This window comes from Emiliania huxleyi (genome assembly GCF_000372725.1).
Source record: "Emiliania huxleyi CCMP1516 unplaced genomic scaffold EMIHUscaffold_24, whole genome shotgun sequence".
Taxonomy (NCBI): Eukaryota; Haptophyta; order Isochrysidales; family Noelaerhabdaceae; genus Emiliania; species Emiliania huxleyi.
In genome coordinates this window covers 931474-953466 of record NW_005200250.1, presented here as the reverse complement: position 1 = coordinate 953466, position 21993 = coordinate 931474, and the positions used below count along the sequence as shown (strand labels likewise).

Here is a 21993-nt window from a genome sequence, read left to right as displayed (position 1 = left end):
GGCGGGGGCCACCCGGCCAGCATCGAGGACTCGGGCCCGTGGCTGTACGTCCTCGACCACGGCACCAGCCGCGCCGGCCGCCGGCCGGGCTTCAGCTACACGGGGTCGCTGCGGCCGTACCGCGTGTCGCCGCGGCGGCCGGTCGCCGAGGGGATCCTGCTGCCGGACTACGCCGCCGACGGCGACCCGCGCGCCGAGCAGGCTGCCCCCGCGAGGTCGACTCCCCCGGTGGTGAGCGCGGCGCAGGCGGAGAAGCTGAGGGCTGTGTGCCGGATGGGGAGGGAGATCGTGGACGCGGCGCACCGGGTCATCAAGCCGGGAGTGACGACGGACGAGATCGACCGCGTCGTGCACGACAAGCACATGGAGTTTGGCGCCCTCCCCCGCGCCGCTCAACCATCTCAGCCGTCGGTGGATGAGACCCCGTCACGCGTGGGCTAGGCGCCTACCCCGCGCCGCTCAACTACCACAACTTCCCAAAGTCGGTCTGCACCTCGGTCAACGAGGTGGTGTGCCACGGTGTCGCAGACTCCACGCAGCAGCCGCGCGGAGCGAGCGCCGCCCCACCTCACCGCAAGCTTCCTTGCCCTGCCCGCCGGCCCCGAGCAGGCATCCCCGACATGAGACAACTCGAGGACGGCGACATCGTCAACATCGACGTGTCGCCGATCTTCGACGGCGGCCCCCGCAGCCTCGGCGCACAACGGCTGCGGTGCACCGACCGCGGCGTCTCTGCTTTGGTGGATAGGCTTCCACGCGGACCTGAACGAGACGTTTTGCGTTGGGCCGGGCGTGACGCAAAAGAAGAAGGACCTGATCAAGGCGTCGCACGACTCGCTCATGAAGGCGAGACACGCGCGTGCAGACTCTCTCCAGCGACGCGCCGCCCGCTCACTCGGGAAGGAGCGTGTCTCAGGCGATCGACGCCTGCAAGCCGGGTTTCTTCTACCGCGACGTCGGCGGCATCATCACCAGCCACATCAACGGCTGCGGATTTGCGGTTCACACGCGAGATGGGCGGGCGACAGCTGTGAACGGCGCCTCCTCACGCGTGCCGCCGTAAACAGGTCGACAAGACCTACTGCGGCCACGGCGTGGGCGAGTACTTTCACTGCGCGCCAAACATCCCGCACTACGCGGGCAACAAGGCCAAGTTCGTGATGAAGGTCGGCCATTGCTTCACCATCGAGCCGATGATCAACACGGGGACGTGGAAGGACGTCCACTGGGCCGACGGCTGGACCGCCGTCACCAAGGATGGCAAGCCGAGCGCGCAGTTCGAGCACCAGCTGCTGATGCACGAGTCGGGCGCAGAGATACTGACCGCGCGCTTGCCAACCTCGCCGCCGCTCTGGTGGGAGGAGGGCGCGCAACCAGGGGCCGCGACGCCCGTATTGTAGCAGACGCTGTTAGACGTAGAAAGCTATACTTTGGCCGGGGGGGGGGGGGGGGTTGCGTGCGTGCGAGGACCAAGCAACGCCCGCCTCTCTCTCGCGAGATTTGATTGCGGGTTTCTTTGAACTCACATATAAAAAACTTCTTCGGGACACAAAATTTCGGACAAAAATCCTCGCTGTCTCGTTTTCGGTTTTTTGTGGTGCGGTGTGCCCCTGCACAAAAAAATCAAATCCTGACCAGATTGCAGATAATCATAGAGCCGTAACACATATGACCGATAAGCAAATCAATCATGCCCGGGTCTGTTTATGACGAATCACGTCACGCGCGATAGCGCCTAATAGCGGATCGATCTATAGGCGACACGGATATAATTATGTAACTGGTCATCATAGACGTTAGAACTATAGAGTTCGAGACGAGAGTGGAGAGAGAGAAGACGGACAGGGTCAAAGAGAGGGTGCTGCGGTGGCCAGAGGAGCCGCCCCAGCAGCACCAACTCAACAGAGACGGGGCGCGCGCCCGCGGCACTCCGAGGCGCAGCTCAGACGAGGCGCTGCTCAGAAGCTCAGAAGAGGTGTCCAGACGCCTCGCTCAGAATAGCCCGACGGCCGTGGTGAGGGCGAAGACGAGGAAGAGACCCCCTCCGACAAAGCCGATGACCCGCTCGGACAGATACTTTGAGATGAAGGAGCCGCCGAGGACGGCCATGCCGGTGGCGGCGCAGTGGCCCGCGATGGCGCCAAAGGCGACGAGGTACGGGTTCTGCGCCGCGGCCAGCGCGATGGTCGCGATCTGAGACCGGTCACCGACCTCGGCCGCGATGGTGAGCGTGCAAGCCTCGAGGACCAGCGGCCAGCCAGACTTGCCATAGAGGCCCGACTGCTCGAGGGTCTCCTCCGCCTCCTCCGACTCCTCGGCGATGCCCGCGCCGTCCTCCTCGATCTGCGCCTGCGGGGGCGTGCCATCGGCGGCTGAGCGGCGGCGTGTGGTGGACCCGCCTCTGCTCCGGGCCTGGTGGCACTTCCTAGACACTTCCTAGACACTCCTGACACTTCCTAGACACTTCCCTCTGCGCCGGGCCGGATGGCGCGCACCGCGTCCAGGATCGCCTTGATGCCAAAGAAGACGAAGGAGGCGATCGCGACGTAGTCGTCGAGCGGCAGGCCGCGCGTCAAGCCGGCCGGCACCTGGTGCATGCAGCCACCGTCTTGGCGAGCCCGTGCTGGGCATGGAGGGCTATGGTGCGTGAGAGCTGTCTTCTCCCGGCCACCTGGTGGAAGATCTGGCCGATGAGGACGGAAACCACGGTCATGAGCGCGAGCGCGCCGGCGCAGCCCGCGAACGTCAGCAGCTTGGACGCGCGCGCCGCCAGCAGCGCCGCGATGAAGAAGGTCTTGTCCCCCAGCTCCGAGATGAAGATGAGCGAGGTGGACTGCACAAACGCAGAGTCGAGGATCGAGGCGTGCGCGACGCCCGGAAGCATGAGCGCGCCGCCCGCCACCACCGCTGCCGCCGACGCTCCCACCAGCGCCGGCCGCACCCAGGGCAGCAGCGGAGCATCTCCGCTGTTCGGCGGCTGCTGAAGCGAGGGCTGCGGCACACGCGAAGGCGAAGAGGCGCAGCGCGACGGCGCTCCGCGCTGCAGCAGGGCGCCGGGATGCTGGAAGGCGAGGGGGAGGAGCGCGGGAAGCAGCGGAGCAAATGACACCATCGAGAGGGCTGTTGGTTTTTTGCCTCTGCACCTCGCAAATGGTGCTGTCAACGAAAGGCCAGCGCGCAAAAAGAATTTCAAGGGACGAAACACCAGTGGTAATCCCGGCATCAGCTGTCACGATATACCCGAAGGGAACCCCAGTGCCAACACCGACCGTTGAGGTTCAAGTGCTCGAAACGAGAGTGGACCTGAGCAACGACATGACTTGGGAGAGAGAGGTTTTTAAAGACCAACAAGGCAAATGTGAGTGAGAGAGATTTTTAGCAATACCAAACAACTCTAACACTCACACGTCATTTGGGGCCTGGAGCCCTGTTCACGCGCGCGCGAGACGTGCAGACAGGGTTGCCAGGTGAGAGCGAATGGCGCGGTTCACGCCTCGCACAACAGAGATGCGAGCGAGATCTGAGCGAAGGACATGCCCGAGCTGCGGCCATTCTGCGCGCTCGACCATGGCACATACAGCGTCTTATTCACCACGACCAGGTCCAGGTCGAGGATGGCGGTAGCATCCTCCGCGCCGTAGACCTTGGCGACCGCAGAGCACGGCACGTAGGCGGAAACGGCGCGCAGTTGCTGCGAGTGCGGGTCGCACCATACGCGATCGGCGTCACTTCGCCGGACGTTGAGTCCTCGAACCGAAAGTTGAAGGTTGCCTCCTCATTCGCTGCGAGCGAGATCTGAGCAAAGGACATGCCCGAGCTGCGGCCATTCTGCGCGCTCGACCATGGCACATACAGCGTCTTATTCACCACGACCAGGTCCAGGTCGAGGATGGCGGTAGCATCCTCCGCGCCGTAGACCTTGGCGACTCGCTTCATCCGAAGCTCCTGCGTGGCGCCCCCGGTCGACGCGGCGGGGCACTGGCAGCCGCAGCCGCAGGGGCACCCTTCCTCGGGCGGCTGCGAGTCGAATGCAATTTCGCCAGTGCACACGTCCTGCAACCCACCCGGGAACACGAAGGCGTCGCGTACGCAGCGCAGCGCGCGATGCTTGCGCGCCGCCTCGGCTGCGCTCACCCTGGCGAGCGCATCCATGATTGCGCTCATGTTGCGCTGCGCGACCTTCGCTGGCGTGACGTAGCCGATCTCGCAGTAGTCAAGCCACCGGCCGTATGGAAGCAGCCGCGCCACCTGGCCCTCCGAGCCGTCGTGCGGCAGGACAAACACGGGGATGCAGCCGCCGGCGCCGCCGACTGCCACCATCTCAGAGACTTTGGGCGTTCCCGCCCAGTCGCCTGGGACCACGAGGCAGAAGCGGTGGCTCGCGGCGTGCCCGTACGTGGCGTAGTCCATGCGCCGTGCCGAATCGCGCGCCATGTCGGGCAGCTCGTCGAGACTTGCGTGCGACCGGTAGCGCGCGCAGCGCGACTTGAGCGCGCGCGCCAGCTGCGGGACCGTCGCGTCGGCTCGCTGGCCGGTGCCACACGAGGGGGTGGAGGAGCTCGCGCGCTCGGCCCAGTCCGCCGCGCAATACGGCGCGCAAAAGTCGTGCTCGAACCAGCGGGCCGGCTTCGCCGCGACCTGCGACGCGCTCAGGCTGCACGCGGCAACGTAGGCGCCGACGGTGCAGTTGATCGTGCGTGACTGCGTGGTGGCACGCGAGTCGTTACGCAGCTGCTTCCAGAGCAGGTAGCGCGTGAGCGACTGGAAGAGCTTGGGCACGTGGCCCGCGAAGAGCAGCCGCGTCGCGGGATCGCGCGCGCCCCACTCGGCTGCCGCGCCGACGGCAGGCAGCTGGAGCGGCCGCCGCGCAAAGGGCGTCGGGGAGTGGAAGAACTGCGCGCGCTTGCCCACGACGCGCGCGTTGATCAGCGCTTCGACGAGGTAGAGGGTGGGCCGCCTGCCCTCGTCGTCGCCGGCCGCCACGTCGGGCGGCATCGGTAGCCGCGAGCACGCGCCGTCCTGCTCCGAGACCACCTGCAACACCGGCGCCGTGCCGCGTGGCAGCGCCGCGGCGGCGCGGAGCGCGGCGTCCCACAATGCCTTGGAGTAGGCGCCGAGCGCATACGCCATGCCCTTGGCACCTCGGCCGCTCGCTTGAAACATCGGCGCACACAGCTTCGAGCGGTTGGTGAGGATGAGCACGGCATCGGCGTTCGAGGCGTTCGGTGCACGCCAGGCGTGGGTGGCGAGGGCGCGCGCGAGACGGAGCTCGACCGCCAGTTGGTGATCTTCCCAGCCGACGGGATCTTCGGGGATCCCGGAGGGCAGCCGGCTTGCGACTGCCAGCCGAATTTGCTTTTCGACGGGAAGGTCGAGGAGGTGGATGCGGCAGGCGTCAGAGTTGAGGCGTTCGGCCAGCGCAGCGCGCGCCTTGCGCGGGCAGTGGTGCGCGACCATCCGCGGCACTCGCGCCACGTGGCTTTCGCCGTGTTGCGGGCGTGACAAGTTACTCGAACAGCTGAGGAACTCCAAGTGCTCCAAGTGTGCACAGCACCTCGATGAGGTCACATGGACCACCAAGAACTGGCACGGGCTGCAGACGCAGCGGCTGTCTGTCGTTCTCCACACCGCTGTGGCTCGAGGGAAAGACCGTGAACGGTACGCTTCACACGGGCTGCCAGGCCCGCCCTAAGGCCCGCGCGCGGCCCAACCGCAATCCTGTATGAGCTCTGTGTCTTGATTTGCCAACAAACCTAAAACAGCCACATCGAATTCGTGCCCAGGTTGTTCCAACTTGACCGCGCGGACCAACCCGTGCGACGGGCGGACCATCGACTGTCGACAGCCCCCACACCCGCCGATGCCCCCATGCTCCGCGGCCGATTCTAGCCGACTGCTACCGGCGTCAGGCCTCCTCCTCCTCCTGTCGTTTTCAGTGGTGGCGGCGAACGCACCGCCCTCATCGCCATCGCCGTCGTCACCACCGTCGCCACCGCCGTCGCCGCTGCTCCCGCCGTCTCCGCCACCACCATCGCCGCCGCCGCCAGAGTCGTCCGCCCCTCAGTTATCATCACCGCGTATGGTACGCGAGCTGCAGTCGGCCGCCGACTGTGCATGGGGCAATCCACTGCAACTCCTGAAGAAATCGGGGGACGACTACTGTGCGCGCCGTGCTCGCCCGCCTCATTCGCAGCCTGCCCGGCCCATGCCCGCCCTCACACCCCTTACCCATCGTCACTCGTGATTGACGTAATGCCTGTGTGCCTGTGCTCAGACACGATCATGGAGCTGGATGTCATGGCAAATACGTACGTCGACATCCACCACTTCAACGGCATAACGACGGCAGTCGGGGGAACACTCACTATCAATTCTGTAAATGCGGTCGGGTACAACGTTGTGGATAACAAGGGCTACGGTAGATTTACGCTCAGCGATTCCAAGTCTTACCTCTGCCGTTTCGGTACTGGCTCGCCAATGCCGCCCGACTCGCCATTTAATCCTAACGCCAATACGCTCGCCATTGAATGCCTCTGCCAGGTCTCCAATGCAGGCGCCAATGCGGGGCACGTCATGCACGACACACTATTCCTCTCAACGTCACACGGGGCAATGGATGCGATCTCTGGCCTGTCGAGCTTGGCTGTGGATCCTAGCACTGCTTGCACCGAGGAAGACTTTGGCAATGCCAAATTCAAATCCGCCCTCTGGGGAGGCTCTGCCAACGACCTGGTTGCGGTGGACAGCTCCCTCGGCACCTTTCTCGTTGCGTTGAGCCGTGACGGGGAGCTCATCATCACAGGGCCCGTCCTCGACACCTCCCCCTCCCCGGTGCTCCAATCGACTCTCGACTTCTGGGTGATGCCAACGGTTAACTCTGACGATGGCAACTTCAACACTGACCAGGAAAACTTTGGAGCAGCCTTCGAGTACTCATCTTCTGGATCCCTCTACTTTGCGGCCAACGGAGGCGAGATCTACAAAATCCCAATACAGGAAGTGACGGACCTAATCGAGTCGACAGATCTCGTCGAGGGTGGCCAGACGAAGAGTTTCGTCGATTTGTCATGTCGCAATGTGCACGGGACGCCAAAGAACAGCCAGACTTCTTGCGTGGGCGATGTGGTGGGGGAGGTGAAAATTTTAGGACCCGAGATGGACTCCGGCGTTTCCACGGGCTTCAACGACGGCTTCAACTGCCCGGTGGCCACCGATGCCATTGACGCCTCCTCGCCACCAGTGCTACCGCCCTCGCCTCCGCCGCCATCTCCGCCGGCGCCCTCTCTGCCGCCTCCTTCGCCGCCGCCGCCGTCTCCATCTCCGCCGCCGCCCAGCCCGCCGCCCAGCCCGCCGCCCAGCCCGCCGCCCAGCCCGCCGCCCAGCCCGCCACCGCCGTCACCGCCGCCGCCCAGCCAACCGCCGCAGTCATCTCCGCCGCCGCCACCCTCGCCCCCGCCTCCATCTCCGCCGCCGCCCAGCCCGCCGCCCAGCCCGCCGCCGCCGTCACCGCCACCGCCCAGCCCGCCGCCTCCTTCGCCGCCGCCGCCAAGCCCGCCGCCACCGTCGCCTCCTCCACCCTCGCCCCCGCCCCCATCTCTGCCGCCGCCCAGCCCGCCGCCGCCGTCACCGCCGTCACCGCCACCGCCCACCCCGCCGCCTCCTTCGCCGCCGCCGCCATCTCCGCCGCCACCGTCGCCTCCTCCACCCTAGGGCGGGGAGGCGCGACCGGGTCTCTGACACACTGGATTTTTTTGAGCTAGCCTTCGATGTTTGAGCAAGGAAACAAACAAGACGAAGGTGGACACACACATGACGCCACAGCACACGCACCCCGCACCCCGCGCACGCGCAACGCCCATCGCCCCGCCTAGGTGGGAAAGAGATGGAACAGCCTGAGGAAGGTGGCAGGCACGCCAGCCAACAATGAAACATCGCGCCGCTAATCCTCAATGGCGGTATCCTGGCTGCGCGATGCGCCCGCGGCGCAGCCGCTTGCGCTGTACCTTGTCTCCGCCTTCGGCTCTGGCGTCTGCATCGGTGCCACTGGCATCGGAGGCGTGCTGCTCGTGCCGCTCCTCCTCCTCATGGGAGTCCCGATCGGCGTTGCGAGCCCGGCCGTCATCGCCTCGCTTCTTCCGGCCGGAGTCGTTGCGCTCATCGCTAACCGCAGGATAGTGCCGCGGATCGAGACGGCGACGGCTGGGCTCTCCGCGGTACCGGGCGCGGTAGCCGGCAGCTTGCTCTTCCCGCTGGTGCCTGCCGCCCTCATCTCCAGCTTCGTCGTGCTGCTTGCGGTCCTCAGCGGCGTGCATGCAATCTGCACCGTCTTCAGGGCCGGCCGCGGCGGACGGACTGACGACAGCGGCAGCAGCCGAGACGATCAGCCCAGCCGGTGCGACACCGAGCTCGCCACCGCCGCAGCCGACGGAGCCCGCAAGGGCGGCGGCGCCGCCGCCGCGCATCCCTCGGCGGCTGCCGGCGCGTTCGTGCTGTCGAAGCGGGTCGCCGTGGCCCTCGGCCTCGTGGTGGGGCGCGCTCAATAGACGCGAGATGCATGTTCCGCTGTATGCCAGCCGTGCCAACTGTATCCACAGCTGTGATGCCCGCGAGGCTCGGGAGTGCGATGCACGGCGATAGACGGATCTGGACCCCACACTCGGCCGTGTGCATATCTAGGCTCCTGTCCATCCTGACTTGCACCGGCGGACCGTTTGTCGCGATCCCGCTCCTCTTCCGTCTCGACCCGCGCCTGCCCCCCGCCCTCGTCGTCGCGCTGGCGCAGTCGCTCTGCATCCCCATCTCGCTGTGCTCGGTGGCGGTGTCGGCCGTCGGTGGTAGCGTCGACCTCGGCCTCGCGGCCGCCATCGGGGCGGCGGTGGCGAGCGGCGTCCCGCTGGGCGTACGGGTGGCGCAGCGCGCGCCTCCCGGCCGGCTGAAGGGTGCGATCGGGCTGCTGCTGTTGGCCATCGGCATCTCGGCGTTGGTCAAACTGGTCGCGGAGGCTGCCGGCGGCGGGTCGGCTGGTGAGGCTGGGCGCGGGGATGGCTAGTCGACGCTGCATCGGTGGTGTAGATAGGATAGAGAGGAGAGGTGGAAACGCAAAGTCTAGGGACCCACTGCTGGTTTCCTTCACTTGGGGGTTGCCGGAAACTCTGCAGGCCAAGTGGCGTGGGTGGTGCTGCCTCCTGCCAGTTCAACCAACCGGACTGGCGGTTGCGGCCCGCCAAGAAGCCAATTCTGGAGACTTGTCCCTCGGCGGGCGGCCTTCTCTCGAGGTCTCTCGAGATACACAAAGGTTAGGTTAGGTTACACAAGAACACACAGGGCGAGACGGATAAAGCCGTATCGAGGGGTCCAGTACCATGCGGAATCGACCCTATCCAGTGCTCGGCCAGCAAGAACCCGGAAAAAAGAATTTAAGAAAACAACTCTCTCTCACAGCAGACAGGCTCGACGCAGGTGCGGACTGGCGCGTGCTAGCAACTCTATCAACAGGCAAACCACCGGATAGCGCCGTGCACAATGCCGCTCTCCCCGCACGCTAGCTCGTTCACCGTCTGCCACGCCACGGCGGCGTGGAGAACGACAGACAAGCGCTGCATCGGGGGGGGCGTCAGGGAGGACGTGGCCCTGAGTTATGTGTACGCCAACTCAGGGTGTGTGGCTCTGTGGCAGCCAGCTGGCTGTGTGTCTTGTGAGCTTGTTTGTGTCTGTGTGTCGCTCGTGCGTGCCGTCATCATCTGTCCCGCGTCCACCCATACCGCGTTGGTGTCCAGTCCGAGCCTAACTGTTCTTCACCTTGAGCACTTGAGCACTGGATAGGGTCGATTCCGCATGGTACGGGACCCCTCGATCGTCTCGCCCTCCCTCACTGGTGTGTTCATTGGGTCATAACAAACACGGTACAGGATCGAGGTGCACGCTGCCGAAGCAGTGTCGTCCCCCCTCTCCTCGACGGTGATGGCGGTGTGACCGACCGAGCTACAAGAAATCTTCACCTTCCTACATACATACATACATTGCTCATTGGGGACGGAGAGCGCGCGTGCCGTGAGTACAGGGGGAGTTGGCACGCGCGCACCCTAGACTTGTTTTTCACTTCGGCTTTGCTAGACCCAGTTTGAATGAAGAAGATGACGTAAATAAAACGAAGATCATCTCATCTCGTCCCACGTCTTGGGAGCAGCTGTGTGCCGCGCGCGCTGTGGGCTGTGGGTCTGTCGTTCGGTGCGTGTCAGATCTAAGATGGGGGTGCACGCGCCGGCAAACCTGGCGTCGTCGCCTACACAAGCAGGTGCGGAGCGTCAGAGCCGGCCGGGCGGAGTGGCGTAGCGAGAGCACGCCTCATCCTCTCGATGTAGTGTGATTCCCGAGGGTGCAGCAGAGCGTGCTGAACGCAGGTCGCAATTCTTCTCCCGCGAACGGGAAAAGAATTTTACAACAAAACTCCCTCGCACGACATTTGGCTCGGGACTGGCGCCGGAAAAGAATCTGTAGGGACGGGCGAGGGAGGAAGGGCGCTGACCACGGGCGACTACATGCCGAAGGTTCGACGACGACTACTCGTCGCCTGGGTCGTTCGGGGCGCGCGGCTCCGTCGAGGACCGGGCGCGCCCCTTACCCGGCGCGGCGTAGGTCCCACTCTGACGAAAAGAGGGGAGGCACGGTCGACAGCCCGATCCATCAACTACACTCATCTTCTGGTGCTTAGCCCCGTGCAGCAGCGGTCCGGCAGGCTGCCCCCAAGGCCCCCCGGGCCGCTGCGGGTTTGGGAGTTATGCTTAGGCACAGCTTCGGCGATGGCAGCCCCTCTCTGGGGTGTTGCATAGGCGGGGAGTCTCCCCCGCTGGTCTCCTCCTTCCCATTTTTTCTTTTCTTTTGAGAGCAGGACGCCGGGTTTGTCTTGTATGTGCGTGTCGGGCCGGGGTGTGAGCGAGGGGCAGAAGGGGCGGGGGCGTGCGGGGCAGAGGCCCAACGTCGGGCGGCTTGTCGGGGTCCGGAGAATTCGAGGGGGGAACGAGGAGGGGGGAATGGGCGGTCGGCGTCGGGGTAGAAGCGACAGGGCGTACGGGGCAGCCGTCACTCTCCTGCCTCAAAAGGGCGGGGCTGTCCCGGAAAGTGAGAAACGCCGGGCAGCGTGACGCATCAACGAAACCTCCCATACGTGTTTGGGCTCCTCCTTCGCTGTCCCTTCTCCTCATCTCTTTCCCGCCTGGGCGGGGCAGTGGCGGGCGCGCGGTGCGGCGTGGCGTGTGCGTGTGTGCGACTGCAACGAAGGACCGCTCGCAAGGGACCATTGGGTTTGTACTATTAACAACGAAGGCGCTCTCAAAAAGAATTCTTAAAATACGCCTCTTTCAAAAAGAATTCTGCGGTCGGGAAGGTGAGTGGGTTGGGAGCGAGGGGGCGGAAGTGTTCAGTGCGGTAGATGGCGAGCTCGGGGCGCGTGAGCCGGACCTGTGAGCCGGACCACCTCCTCTTGTTCCCTGCGTTGTTGAGCCAGGACTCAACATACTCGGGCTTGCAATCCCAAACTGTCACTCCCCTTTCTCCCGGCCGAGGTGGGGCGCGCGCGGGGGCGGCGGGTGTGCGGCGGGTGTGCGGGATGTCTGTGGGCCCGAGAGCGATATGCCATGTCCGCCTTGCGTTTGTTTCATAACATCGAAGGCGAAGCTCCAACGAATTCTTAAAACACGCCTCTCTCAAAAGAAACTGCCGCGACCGAGCTCCGACGAGCGCGACGCAGCAGCCACCACGTGAGCTCGATGCTCGATGATCGCACTGGTTGCTGGCCTCTCGCACTCCCTGCTGGTGGGCGGCCCTCCTACGCGGACAGGCGGCGCGCGCTGCGCCAGCAGCCCGTGCATGGCCGAGTCGCCTAGGAAGCTCCGTGTCGGCCTCGTCGGTGGCGGCACTGTCGGCGGCGGCATCGTCACCATCCTCGAGGGCGCGCGCGAGCTGCAGGCGTCGCTTGGGGTGGACGTGGAGATCGCGACGATCTGCGTGCGCGACAAGGCGAAGCCACGCGACTTCCCGCTCCCTGCCGGCTGCGCTGTCGTCGACGACGTGGAGGAGATCCTCGGCGACGGCAGCATCGATCTCGTGTGCGAGGTGATGGGAGGCACGACGCTGGCCAAGGAGGTGGTGATGCGCTCGATCGCGGACGGCAAGCACGTGGTGACGGCCAACAAGGCGCTCATCGCGGCGGCGCTGCCCGAGCTTCAGGAGAAGCTCGCCGAGGCCAACGCAAAGCAGGTGCTCGGCTCCGAGGGCAAGTTCGGGTTTGAGGCGGCGGTGTGCGGCGGTGCGCGGGTCTTGCAGGTGCGCTGGCGCCGTCTGCGCAGCATGCGTCCAGCGGTCGGTCGGCGTGCGCCGTAGGCATCCCAATCATCCACGCGCTGCAGCGAGACTTTTTGGGCGACGAGGTGTCGCAGCTGTCTGGCGTCGTCAACGGCCGCACACTTCCGTCCGTCTCTGGGCAGCCCTCTGGGCAGCCGCCTCGGGGCCTTTTCGTAGGCATCATCAACGGCTGCACCAACTTCATCCTCTCCAACATGGCGCAGGGAGGCCTCTCCTACTCGGACGCGCTCAAGGAGGCGTCGGCGCTCGGATACGCAGAGGCCGCGCCGCGCCGCCGCCGCCTCGCCACACGCCACCCCCCTCGCCACACCTCCCCTCCCCACGCCGCCTCGCCTCGCCTCCTCGTGCCGCTTCCTCGCCCCGCTTCCTCCTCGCCACACCTCCCCTCCCCACGCCGCCTCGCGTCGCTCGCTCGCAACACTTCGCCACGCCCATCACGCCTCGCCACGCCTGCTCGCCTCGGCCCGTGCTACCGGCCCGGGGCGCCTCGCCATTATGTGCTCATCACAGTAGCCCGAGGACGAAGGGGGGGGGGGGGGGGGGTCACCCGGGACTCACCCCGGCCAGGCCGTCCCCGCCCCCTCCCTCACCTGCCCCACCCCGGGCCCCGGGGGCAGGCGGACCCGACGCTCGACGTCGGAGGCTTCGACGCGCGCTCGAAGCTCAAGATCCTCATCAAGCTCGCCTTCGGGACAGACGTCGGCGAGAGGGTGGGAGGGCGTGCCGCCGCATCGGACGGGCATCTCGGCTGCATCTTGGCGGGTGGAATTCTCAGGCGAGGACGAGATCCCGTGCCGCGGCATCACCGAGGTGCGAGATGAGCCGAGATCAGCCGAGATCAGCCGAGATCACCCGAGATCACCCGGGGACTTAGCCCCGTGCCGCGGCCTCACCGAGGCGGCCGCCACTTCCTTTGAGGCACCACCACTCAGACCACGCAGACGACATCAACACGTCCTCACCACAGGTGACCGCCACCGACTTTGAGTACGCCGCGCTGCAGGGCGGAGCCGCGCCCGACCTGCCCGGGACTTGCCCCTCTCGGGCGGCGTGCGAGGCCGCCCCCGTGACACCGCCCCCCCTCCCTCTTCCCTCTGCCCCTCAGGCGGAACCGTCAAGCTGCTCGGCGTCGCCAAGCGCGACGGAGGCGACCCCCGCGCCGCTCCTCCCCTCCCCTCGCTCACGCCTCCTCCTCTTGTCTTCAGGCGCGACGGAGACCGGCTCTCCGCCTTTGTCTCGCCCTGCTTCGTCCCGACCTCCAACACGCTCGCCTCCATCAGCGGCGCGACCAACGCGGTGCAGATCGGCTCCGCCAACCTCGGCAGCACCGTCCTGGTGGGGCAGGGCGCCGGCCGGCTGCCGACGGCCAACTCTTGCGTGTCAGACATCCTCGACATCGCGCAGGGGACGAGCGCAGCCCCCTTCCCCAAGCAGCCCCTCACGCCCGCCCTCAAGTTTGGCAACTCGTACACCTCCTCCTTCTACGTGCGCATCCGCTTCCGCGAGCAGCTCGGCGCGTGCTTCTCTTCTTGCCCCTCCTCTCCTCCTCCTCCTCCTCCCTCCTCCTCCCTCCTCCTCCTCGCCCCCCCGGCGGCGCCTCGTCTCGTGAGGCGTGCCGCCCGCTCCTCCCCCTCCAGGCATCATCCAGTCGGTGGGCGAGATCTTCTCCGACGCGGGCGTCTCCATCTACAACCTGCTGCAGACGCCCATCAAGAACCCGAACGACTCGATGTTCGTCATCACCACCGACCCCGTCGACGTCGCAAAGATCAAGCGCGCGTGCGTCGCCCTCGAGGCGACCGACTGGTGCCTCGGCGACACCTTCTATATGCCCGTCGTCGAGTGACGAGGCTGGGGCGTCCCGCCCACCTCGCAGACGGACAGGCGATGACACCCACATTTCTCGCACTAAGATGTGAGTCTAGGACCGCACTGCGATCTGCGTACACACGTGGCCGTATGTTAAAGTGAACGCGCCGCGCCGACCGCCAGGCGGGTCTCTTGCTTTAAGAGCCAGCTTAGAGAGCTTAGAAGCTCACCGCACGGCGCTCACAGCACACAGCTCACAGGGTCACACACCCTCTCTGCTCTCTCTCTCGGCGGCAAATCGGCCCGCGGGGGCGCCCGCGCCGGCGCGCGCGGTGTGCGTCCAGCTGTGGTTGTGTGCGGTGTGCAGAGCCGAGCGATGAGCGTGCACACGAGATCGGCCATCGGCGCGAACAGACCGTGGTACGGGCCTACGGCGTGTGCACGTACTCTACGTCTGGCGCGCGCGCGCCGGCTAAACGCTAAAGCTTAAACCCCATCAATGTTCCTTAAAGCCGTACACTGAAAAATCGCACGTCTTGCGTCTCGAGAGATGTCGAGTCTTTAGGAGGTGGGACATCACGCGGTCTCACTTTTACTTCCGGCCCGCGGCCGCCTTTGGCCTCCAGCCATCGCAGTAAGCACGGAGTTTCTCGAGGTAGCCTGCACGCTGCGCATCCGTCAGCTTCCAGCACGCCTCGATCGAGCGCTTGGCCAAGAGTACGCACTCGTCGGGGGTGAGGCCTAATCACACCACTGCGCCGCAATCACATCACGCACGACGGCGGTGGAGCCAATCGGGCACCCGAGTGCCGCTGTCGCGGGCGGCCCGCATGTACGCCGAGTTGACGTAGCCGTCGTAGGTCTGCGGCTCGCACGCGTAGCAGCGCTCATCCACCGTGCCGATGGCGCAGTAGGCTGGGTCGTCGCTGTGCAAGCCTGCTCACAGCTGGACGATTCCCGCGCATGACTCTCAGCGCGGCGCGACGCGGGGGCGTCGAAGCAGGCCGGCAACGTTGACACCGGCCTCGAGCATCGCACGGACGGGGCTCTCGCCGCAAAAGATTCGCGGCACCTACGGGACGGGTCCGAGGGGGCTTGGGGAAGGGGCCGCGGGCGAAACCGCGCACCAGGAGGTCCTCCCCACAATCTGAGCGCGGTGGTTGGAGATCGGGCAGACGGTGCAGGGCGTGTTCCGGTCCTTGAGCTTGCGCACGACGGCCGCGTCCTGTCCACGGAGCAACTGTGAGAGACGATGCTCGCACTTCTCGGCGCATGGCGGCGATCGAGTCCTCGAGGCAGCGCACGCCGTGGTCAATGCGGTCGCACTTGAGCACGTCGAGGCACATCTCGACGCACGCGGCGCCCTCCTCCTCGCCGGCGTGCGCCGACAGCATCAGCCCCGCCGCCTTCGCCTTCTCATACGCCGGCTTGAAGCGAGAAGTGGAGCCGTGCCCCCACGGGCCCGTCCCATTGTCCATGCCGACGCCGACGATCTTGCCGACGTTGCCCGGCTTGAGCGCCTCGTCTAGCACCGCCATCGCCTCCTCGAGCGAGCGGTCCTGCAGGAAGGAGAGGATGAGGGCGCCGTCGACGCCGAAGCGCGCGCGCCCCTCCTCGATGCCGCGCCACAGGCCCGCGATCACCGCCGCGTATGGCATGCGCGGCCCTCCGACCCCACAGGGCATGCGCGGCGGGCCGCCCATCGCCTCGGCCGCAGCCGCGCCGGCGCCGGACGAATCCTCGAAGCAGTGCATCTGCGGGTCGAAGAAGATCTCGGCGCGGACAACGCCATTCTCCGCCGCGCGTTCGAGGTAGCCGAGCATCAGCTCGTAGAAGTCCTGCTCGGTGCGCATGATCGCGTTGCAGCGCGTGTATTCGGTGAGAAAGGCATTGATAGCCATCTCGTTCGGGCCGCAGAACAGCATCGGCTGGTAGTCGCCGTGGAGCCACGAGCCGCACTGGCGCCGCCGCGTCGCCTCCGCCGGATCAAAGGCCGTGGCGTCGAGGCCGTTCCGCACGGCGATGGAGTGGCAGAGCTGAGGCGTCAGGCAGCCCTCAATGTGGACGTGCAGCTCCGCCTTGGGAAGCTTTGCGAGGAACTCGGGGAGGTTGGCGGCCGCCGCGAGGGCGCTGCTACGGTCGAGGTATCCGCTCTTCACCTGACACAGCAAGTGAGATCGTCGATAGAGCGCAGGACTGGTTGATGCTGCTACTATCCAGCGGCGCCTCACCCGCCTCGCGTCCGGCATCGCCGCGTCCTTGGTGGTGAAATCGATGTCCGCGTCCCAGGCGAGCGATCATCGCCTCGTCGTTGGTGATCGCACAAGCCCCCGATTTGGGGTCGAAAGCTTCCATTGACCCTTGCGCTGCAGCAGCCGGGGCAGTGCGGGCGGAGGAGTGGACGGCGGGGCGGAGCTGGAGGGCGGGGCCGCCACTTTCTGCAGGATGGCGGGGCGGAGCTGGAGGGCGGGGCCGCCACTTTCTGCACCCCCTGCCGCCGTTTTTTTACTTCTAAAGAAAGAAATCGCGATGACGCGGGGTGCCGGCGTTTTATTGCTCTCGCAGGGTGCCTGTTTTTCGTTTGCTAGCAGATACGTGCCTGCGTTTGGGTGTGCTCCCCAATCTTTGGGTCACTCTCGAGGCACTGACGCCGCGCGCGAACGGCCGAACTCCGCCACGAGCACCACGCTAACCCCCCCCCCTTCCCCAGTTGATTGACGGCCGCTCAAGCGTCGGCCGTCTCGGCCGGGCCCTCCACGCCCGCGATGATGCCGCGCTCGTATGCGTTGAGCGACTGGCGCTTGAGGAAGCGCCGGATGATGGAGCACTTGGAGTGCAGTTATCAACCTCACTCACATCCAGGGCCGCCGGGGAGCTAAGAAGCGCACCCAGCGGGCCGGATGATCGGGATCGGGCTACGGGCTAGAGAGCCCTAGCCCCGGGGGTGCGCGTTCGCAGGGAAAGGGCCATAAAAAAAACACGGGTCTCCGAGGGTTCACAGCCTTGTTATTGAGAAGAAAATACCTCCTATCACCTATGGCGCTGTGCGCTGGCCTGTGAGAGGTTGAGGTGCGAGCCCTGGAGGCCCTGGGGATGGGGGGGGACTACCCGCGGGCTTAGAAGGCCCGCGCGCAGGGGGGTGGGGCATTGAGACCGGTCATGAATGAGTGCGCGACACGCATGTTGCGAGCAGCGTTGTTGATGTTCTGCGCGTCGCCACAGACGGCGGCGCGTGAGAGCTGTTGCGAGTGGTGCTGGGCGAAGCCCCGGGCGCTGCACCTGCAGGAGGCTGTGCCGTAGTGTCACAGCCTTGTTATTGAGAAGAAAATACCTCCTATGGCGCTTCACACCGCGTTTCTCGGGCGTTTCTCGAACCGGCCCCCGCTCGACAGCCCTGGTCGAGGCTCGCCAGGTGCCTCCGTGCTTTCGCCCCGCCGGTGCCGACGGGCTCAGCGTTAGGATCCGGGCCCGTAGCAGCTTGGGACGGCCGTATGGCGAGCCCTCGCTGCGTTGGGACTACAGCACCGCTGACTTCCTTTGAGGTGCTCAAAGCCTCGGCGGTCGATGACCACATAGACTTCACCGGCAAGGACGCCCATTGGCCCGATGCACGTGCACGCAAGAGCGGCCTCTTGGACCGCGCTTCTGCACTGGCTGCGATGCAGAACCTGCCACAGTTTCTTCAGAAGCTGCCAAAGGCCGAGCTGCACGTCCACGTCGAGGGAACTCTCACCGCCGAGCGCGCCCACGACATTGCCGTGCGCAACAGGCTGCCAAACGCGGCCGCATTCGACCCAGCCAAGGCAGCGGCGGCGAGGGCCGGCTACGTGGAGGGAGCGGACGTTCAGGTGTACTGTGAGGGAGAGAATGCGCTGAATGCCTTCTTGACGGAGTACAATCGCTGCTCCGCCTGCTACCGCACCGAGCAGGCGCAGAGACACCTCCGACATACCTCCAACACGAAGCGCCGTGACAGATGTGAATCCTCGGCAGGACTTCTATGACGTGATGACCGACTACCTCCGTCGAGCGGCTGCCGACGGCGTCGTCCGCGCCGAGATCTTCTTCGACCCGCAGACGCACTGCTTCGGTGACGTCTCGGGCAGCGCTGCCGACCCGGCAACCGAGATGCAGAGATGCAGCTGAGATGCAGCATGGCACGTCAGAGATGCAGCAGAGGTACGGCAGAGATGTAGCCGAGACATGATGCCGCGCGGCGGCGCGAGTCCGTGGGGCCCGCCGCCTAGAAGCTTCCCTCAACCTTCCCTGAAACTTCGCACAGGCGGCGCGAGACCCGACCGGCGTGGGCCCCGCCAAGCTGCCGTACGGCACGGTCCTCAGTGGCTTGTGGCGCGCGGCGGAGGACGGCCGCGAGGCACTCGTCGTGTGGTTGGCTGTTGTGGGATCGGGTTTCGGGGTGACGGTTGCCTTATGATTTTAGGCGTTCGGCGTCGAATCTGCCCTCATCCTCTCCTTCCTGCAGGACCGCTCGCTCGAGGAGGCGATGGCGGTGCTAGACGAGGCGCTCAAGCCGGGCAACGTCAGCAAGATCGTCGGCGTCGGGCAGGACAACGGGACGGGGCGCGCGGGCACACAGAGCGCGGCGGCGGCCCGACTGCGTCCTACCTCCATCACCACCTCCATCACCACCGTAGTAACCGCCGCCAATGCCACCGCCCTGGCCGCCATCGCCTCCGTGGCCGCCGTCGCCGCCGCCCTCCTCGCTGAATGCCCCGCGCGCCACCGCAGGCCGTTTGGCCCTGGCTCGACCTCGCGCTTCCTGCCCGCGTACCGCCGGGCAAAAGAGGCGGGGCTGCGGCTGGTGAGACAACCCCGAGAGCACCTGAGATTGCCACCAAGGGGCGGGCTGAAGAGAGCGGGCCTGTGGACGGCGGTTCTTCACGGCAGCGTGTCTTCACGGCAGGGTGCATGAGCAGGTCTGCCACGCCGGCGAGGAGGAGGGCGCGGCGAACGTGGCGATGGCGCTGGACACGCTGCAGGCTGGGGAGGGCCGCGTGCGGCGGCCATGCTGCGGGACGGCGTCTCACACAACGGCGGATGGCGCGTGGGTAGGTCGAGAGGGTCGACCACGGGGTTCGCTCCCTCGAGGACGCGTCCGTCGTCGCGCGGCTCGCCAGGCAGGGCACGCCGCTCACCGTCTGCCCGCTCTCCAACCTCCGCATGCAGATCCAGGCGCACACCCACCGCTGACGCCGCGGCGAGAGGCGCGTGGGGGCGATTCTTGAGCTTTTGACCGCAAAGGCGCGCTTCTTCTGCGGCGCGTGTCCGGTGCGTCCGCTGCTCGAGGCGGGCGTCAAGGCGAGACACACCCAAGAGACACACCCGAGACCCGAGGCGGGCGACCAGGCGCATTGTGACAGCCGCCAACGCAGCCGCACCCGTGCTCCAGACGGCCACTGCAGTCTGTCGCCCGGTCGTCTCGGCCGTTCGCTCATGGCGGGCGCTGACGGCCCTCAACCGGCAGCTGCATCGCCTCGCCTTCAGGTGACGCTCAACTCGGATGATCCGGCGTACTTCTCGTTGGGCAGGGTCGACGCGGCGTCCCGAGCGCTCGATGAGGCCACATACGACGGTTTCGTTGCGTCCAACTACCTGTATGCGGCGCGCGATTGCGGCCTCACCGCCGACGAGTGCGTGATCCTCGCGCGCAACTCGCTCGAGGCGTGCTTTGTGGACGGCGCGACCAAGGCGCGCTATGTGGAGCGGCTGAGGGCGTACTGCGATGGGTGGCGCCCCGCCCCGCGTGACGAACCATTCAGAGAGGCCATCTAGGGCCCCCTGAGTAGGCGAAAATCGTCACAGGTAAAATTAACTTCTTTTTATCTTTAGTGCAGTGCGCGAGATAGTCGATAGTCCCCCACAGTGTTGGGCTTAAGAATTCTTCCTCTCGTCTAGTGTTGTGTCGGTGGCGAAGCCGCCAATGGATCCCTTCAGGATGGAGTCGTTGTCGACGCCCGAGGAGGAAGAAAGAGTCGGAGAGCGAGACGCGCGCCGCGTAGACGCTGTACGCGCCGTTGTCGTATGGCACGTAGTAGGCGTGTGTGTCGGTGGCGAAGCCGCCAATGGATCCCGTGAGGTTGACCTGAGGTATCTAGTTCGTGCCATCTGCTGTGAGAGGGACTTGTGCTCGTAGAATTCTTCCTCTCGTCTCTGTGTGCACGCCCGCCGACGGCCCGCGCCAAAAAATAACTGGGCGCAGTGCATGCCCCCTATCTGGGTCTCAGCTCCCGATATCATGACGACGGAGGAGCTCCCAGAAGTCGTAGGCTCGAAAGCTCAGGTGCTCGCTGTCTGCCTGCTGCAGGAGCACCTTGCTCGCTGGCGGGCCAGGCGTCAACCGCTGCCACCGTCACCACGAAATCGACTCACGCCTCATCCCCCTCCTCAGCCATGTCCGCCGCCACCGCCGCCCCCGCCGCGGGCAAACGGGGAGGCGAGCGAGGCGAGCGAGGCTCAGACATGGCTGCGCAAAGCCGCGATTGCCACCCCGCGCGATGAGAGCAAGCTGGGCAGCAAGTTGGGCAGCAAGCTGAGCACGATATCCAAGCTGAGCAAGACTGAGGCGCGCGCCACTGCGGCAGAGGCGGAGGCGGCGGCGGCGGCGGCGGCCGTGGAGGCGGCCGAGATGCGCGCGTTGGCGGCCGAGGCAGCGGCGGCCGAGGCGGCGAGAAGAGCGACGGCGGCAGAGTTGGAGGGCGCAGAGCTTCGCGCAGACCACGAGGAGATCCTGGCCATGGCGAAGAGCGCTGCCGTCGCCCAGATGGTCCACGAGAGCGCGGCGACGTCCGCCGATGCGAGCATTGAGCTGCGCCAAGAGCTGCGCACGGCCGAGGCGGCGGTGGCGGCACTCGAGGAGCAGCTCAAGGCGGCGGCCGATGCGAGAGCGAGGAGCGAGCTGGAGGGTGCACAGCTTCGCGCAGACCACGAGGCAATCCTGGCGGCGGCGGTGTCGGAGGCGGTGGAGGCGGCGCGTGCGGAGGCGGAGTCTGCGGCAGCAGAGGCGGAGGCGGCGGCAGAGACTCGACAGGCGGCGGCGGTGCACGAGGCCGTGGCGGAGGCGGTGGAGGCGGCCATGTCGGAGGCGGTGGAGGTCGCGCGGATAGAGTCGGCGACAGTGGCACAGGCTGAGATGATCGGCTGCCATGAGGACCAAGCGGCGGCGGTGGCGGCGGCGGTGGCGGTAGCGGTGGCGGAGGCGGTGGAGGCGGCGCGGGCGGAGGCCGCTGCGGCTGCTGCAGAAGCGGCAGTGGCGGCCGAGGCGCGAGCAGCGGCAGCGGTGGAGGCGGCAGCGGCGGCGGGGCGGGCCGAGGCGTTGTCGGCAGCACAGGACGGGGCGGCGACACGCGAGGAGAGCGAAGCGGCGGTCGCTGAGGCGGTGGCGGAGGCGGTGGAGGGCGCGCGGGCGGAGGCGGCGGCGGCGGCGGCAGCGGCGGCGGCGGAGGCGGAGGCGGCTGCGGCAGAGGCGAAGGCGGCTGCCGAGGTGCGAACGGCGGCGGCGGTGGAGGCGGCAGCGGCGGCGGCGTCGCAGGAGGCGGCGGCATTGGCGCGTGAAGCGGCGGAGGCGCGGGCAGAGGCGTCCGAGGCGGCCTCAAAGGCTGCGGCGTTGGAGGCGGAGCTCGAGAAGAGCGGGAGGGCGGCGGCGGGGGCGAGGGAGGCGGCTGAGGTGGCCGGGCGTTCGCTCGCCGCGGCCGAGGCCAAGGCGGCGGCGAGCAGCGCCGAGCTCGATGCGGTGGTGGCGGAGGCACTGGCTGCGCGCAAGGCGGCGGCCGAGGCGGCAGGAGGGGCGGCGGCGGCGCTGGAGGC

The 21993-nt window shown here is 66.5% G+C and overlaps 7 protein-coding genes across 7 annotated transcripts; 5 read left to right on the top strand and 2 right to left on the bottom strand.

Annotated features, from left to right (window-relative positions):
* Positions 1–90: 90 nt before the first annotated feature.
* Positions 91–1361, top strand: EMIHUDRAFT_42826 (hypothetical protein; the record flags this gene model as incomplete). Its single annotated transcript, XM_005778956.1, is given in 6 exon segments — positions 91–368; positions 421–425; positions 442–519; positions 607–712; positions 847–1000; positions 1068–1361. Coding segments are annotated over 6 exon segments (915 nt in total), but the record flags the coding sequence as incomplete, so codon positions are not given.
* Positions 1362–1992: 631 nt separating this feature from the next.
* On the bottom strand, positions 1993–2884 carry EMIHUDRAFT_205689 (hypothetical protein; the record flags this gene model as incomplete). Its single annotated transcript, XM_005778955.1, has 3 exons — positions 1993–2349; positions 2496–2588; positions 2672–2884. 3 exons carry the CDS (start codon positions 2882–2884, stop codon positions 1993–1995), a joined length of 663 nt encoding a protein of 220 aa, XP_005779012.1.
* Positions 2885–7944: 5060 nt separating this feature from the next.
* On the top strand, positions 7945–8754 carry EMIHUDRAFT_353976 (hypothetical protein). Its single transcript, XM_005778954.1, has one exon. It carries the CDS (start codon positions 7950–7952, stop codon positions 8541–8543), a length of 594 nt encoding a protein of 197 aa, XP_005779011.1. The 5' UTR covers positions 7945–7949; the 3' UTR covers positions 8544–8754.
* Positions 8755–11736: 2982 nt separating this feature from the next.
* EMIHUDRAFT_427030 (hypothetical protein) lies at positions 11737–13758 on the top strand (the record flags this gene model as incomplete). The annotated part of the gene is made up of 5 exons (XM_005778953.1): positions 11737–12304; positions 12379–12441; positions 12517–12704; positions 12978–13080; positions 13466–13758. Coding segments are annotated over exons 1-5 (1179 nt in total), but the record flags the coding sequence as incomplete, so codon positions are not given.
* Positions 13759–14938: 1180 nt separating this feature from the next.
* On the bottom strand, positions 14939–16418 carry EMIHUDRAFT_100604 (hypothetical protein; the record flags this gene model as incomplete). The annotated part of the gene is made up of 5 exons (XM_005778952.1): positions 14939–15105; positions 15190–15241; positions 15290–15394; positions 15432–16328; positions 16401–16418. The coding sequence occupies 5 exons, from the start codon at positions 16416–16418 to the stop codon at positions 14939–14941; spliced, it is 1239 nt and encodes a 412-aa protein (XP_005779009.1).
* Positions 16419–17660: 1242 nt separating this feature from the next.
* Positions 17661–19380, top strand: EMIHUDRAFT_205684 (hypothetical protein; the record flags this gene model as incomplete). The annotated part of the gene is made up of 6 exons (XM_005778951.1): positions 17661–18017; positions 18163–18264; positions 18452–18586; positions 18611–18820; positions 19107–19184; positions 19279–19380. 6 exons carry the CDS (start codon positions 17661–17663, stop codon positions 19378–19380), a joined length of 984 nt encoding a protein of 327 aa, XP_005779008.1.
* Positions 19381–19623: 243 nt separating this feature from the next.
* Positions 19624–19962, top strand: EMIHUDRAFT_205683 (hypothetical protein; the record flags this gene model as incomplete). The annotated part of the gene is made up of 1 exon (XM_005778950.1): positions 19624–19962. One exon carries the CDS (start codon positions 19624–19626, stop codon positions 19960–19962), a length of 339 nt encoding a protein of 112 aa, XP_005779007.1.
* Positions 19963–21993: the final 2031 nt, after the last annotated feature.

What these genes read in the sequence shown, in the direction of transcription:
- EMIHUDRAFT_353976 (XM_005778954.1), top strand. Translation starts at nt 7,950, where the DNA reads ATGGCGGTATCCTGGCTGCGCGATGCGCCCGCGGCGCAGCCGCTTGCG.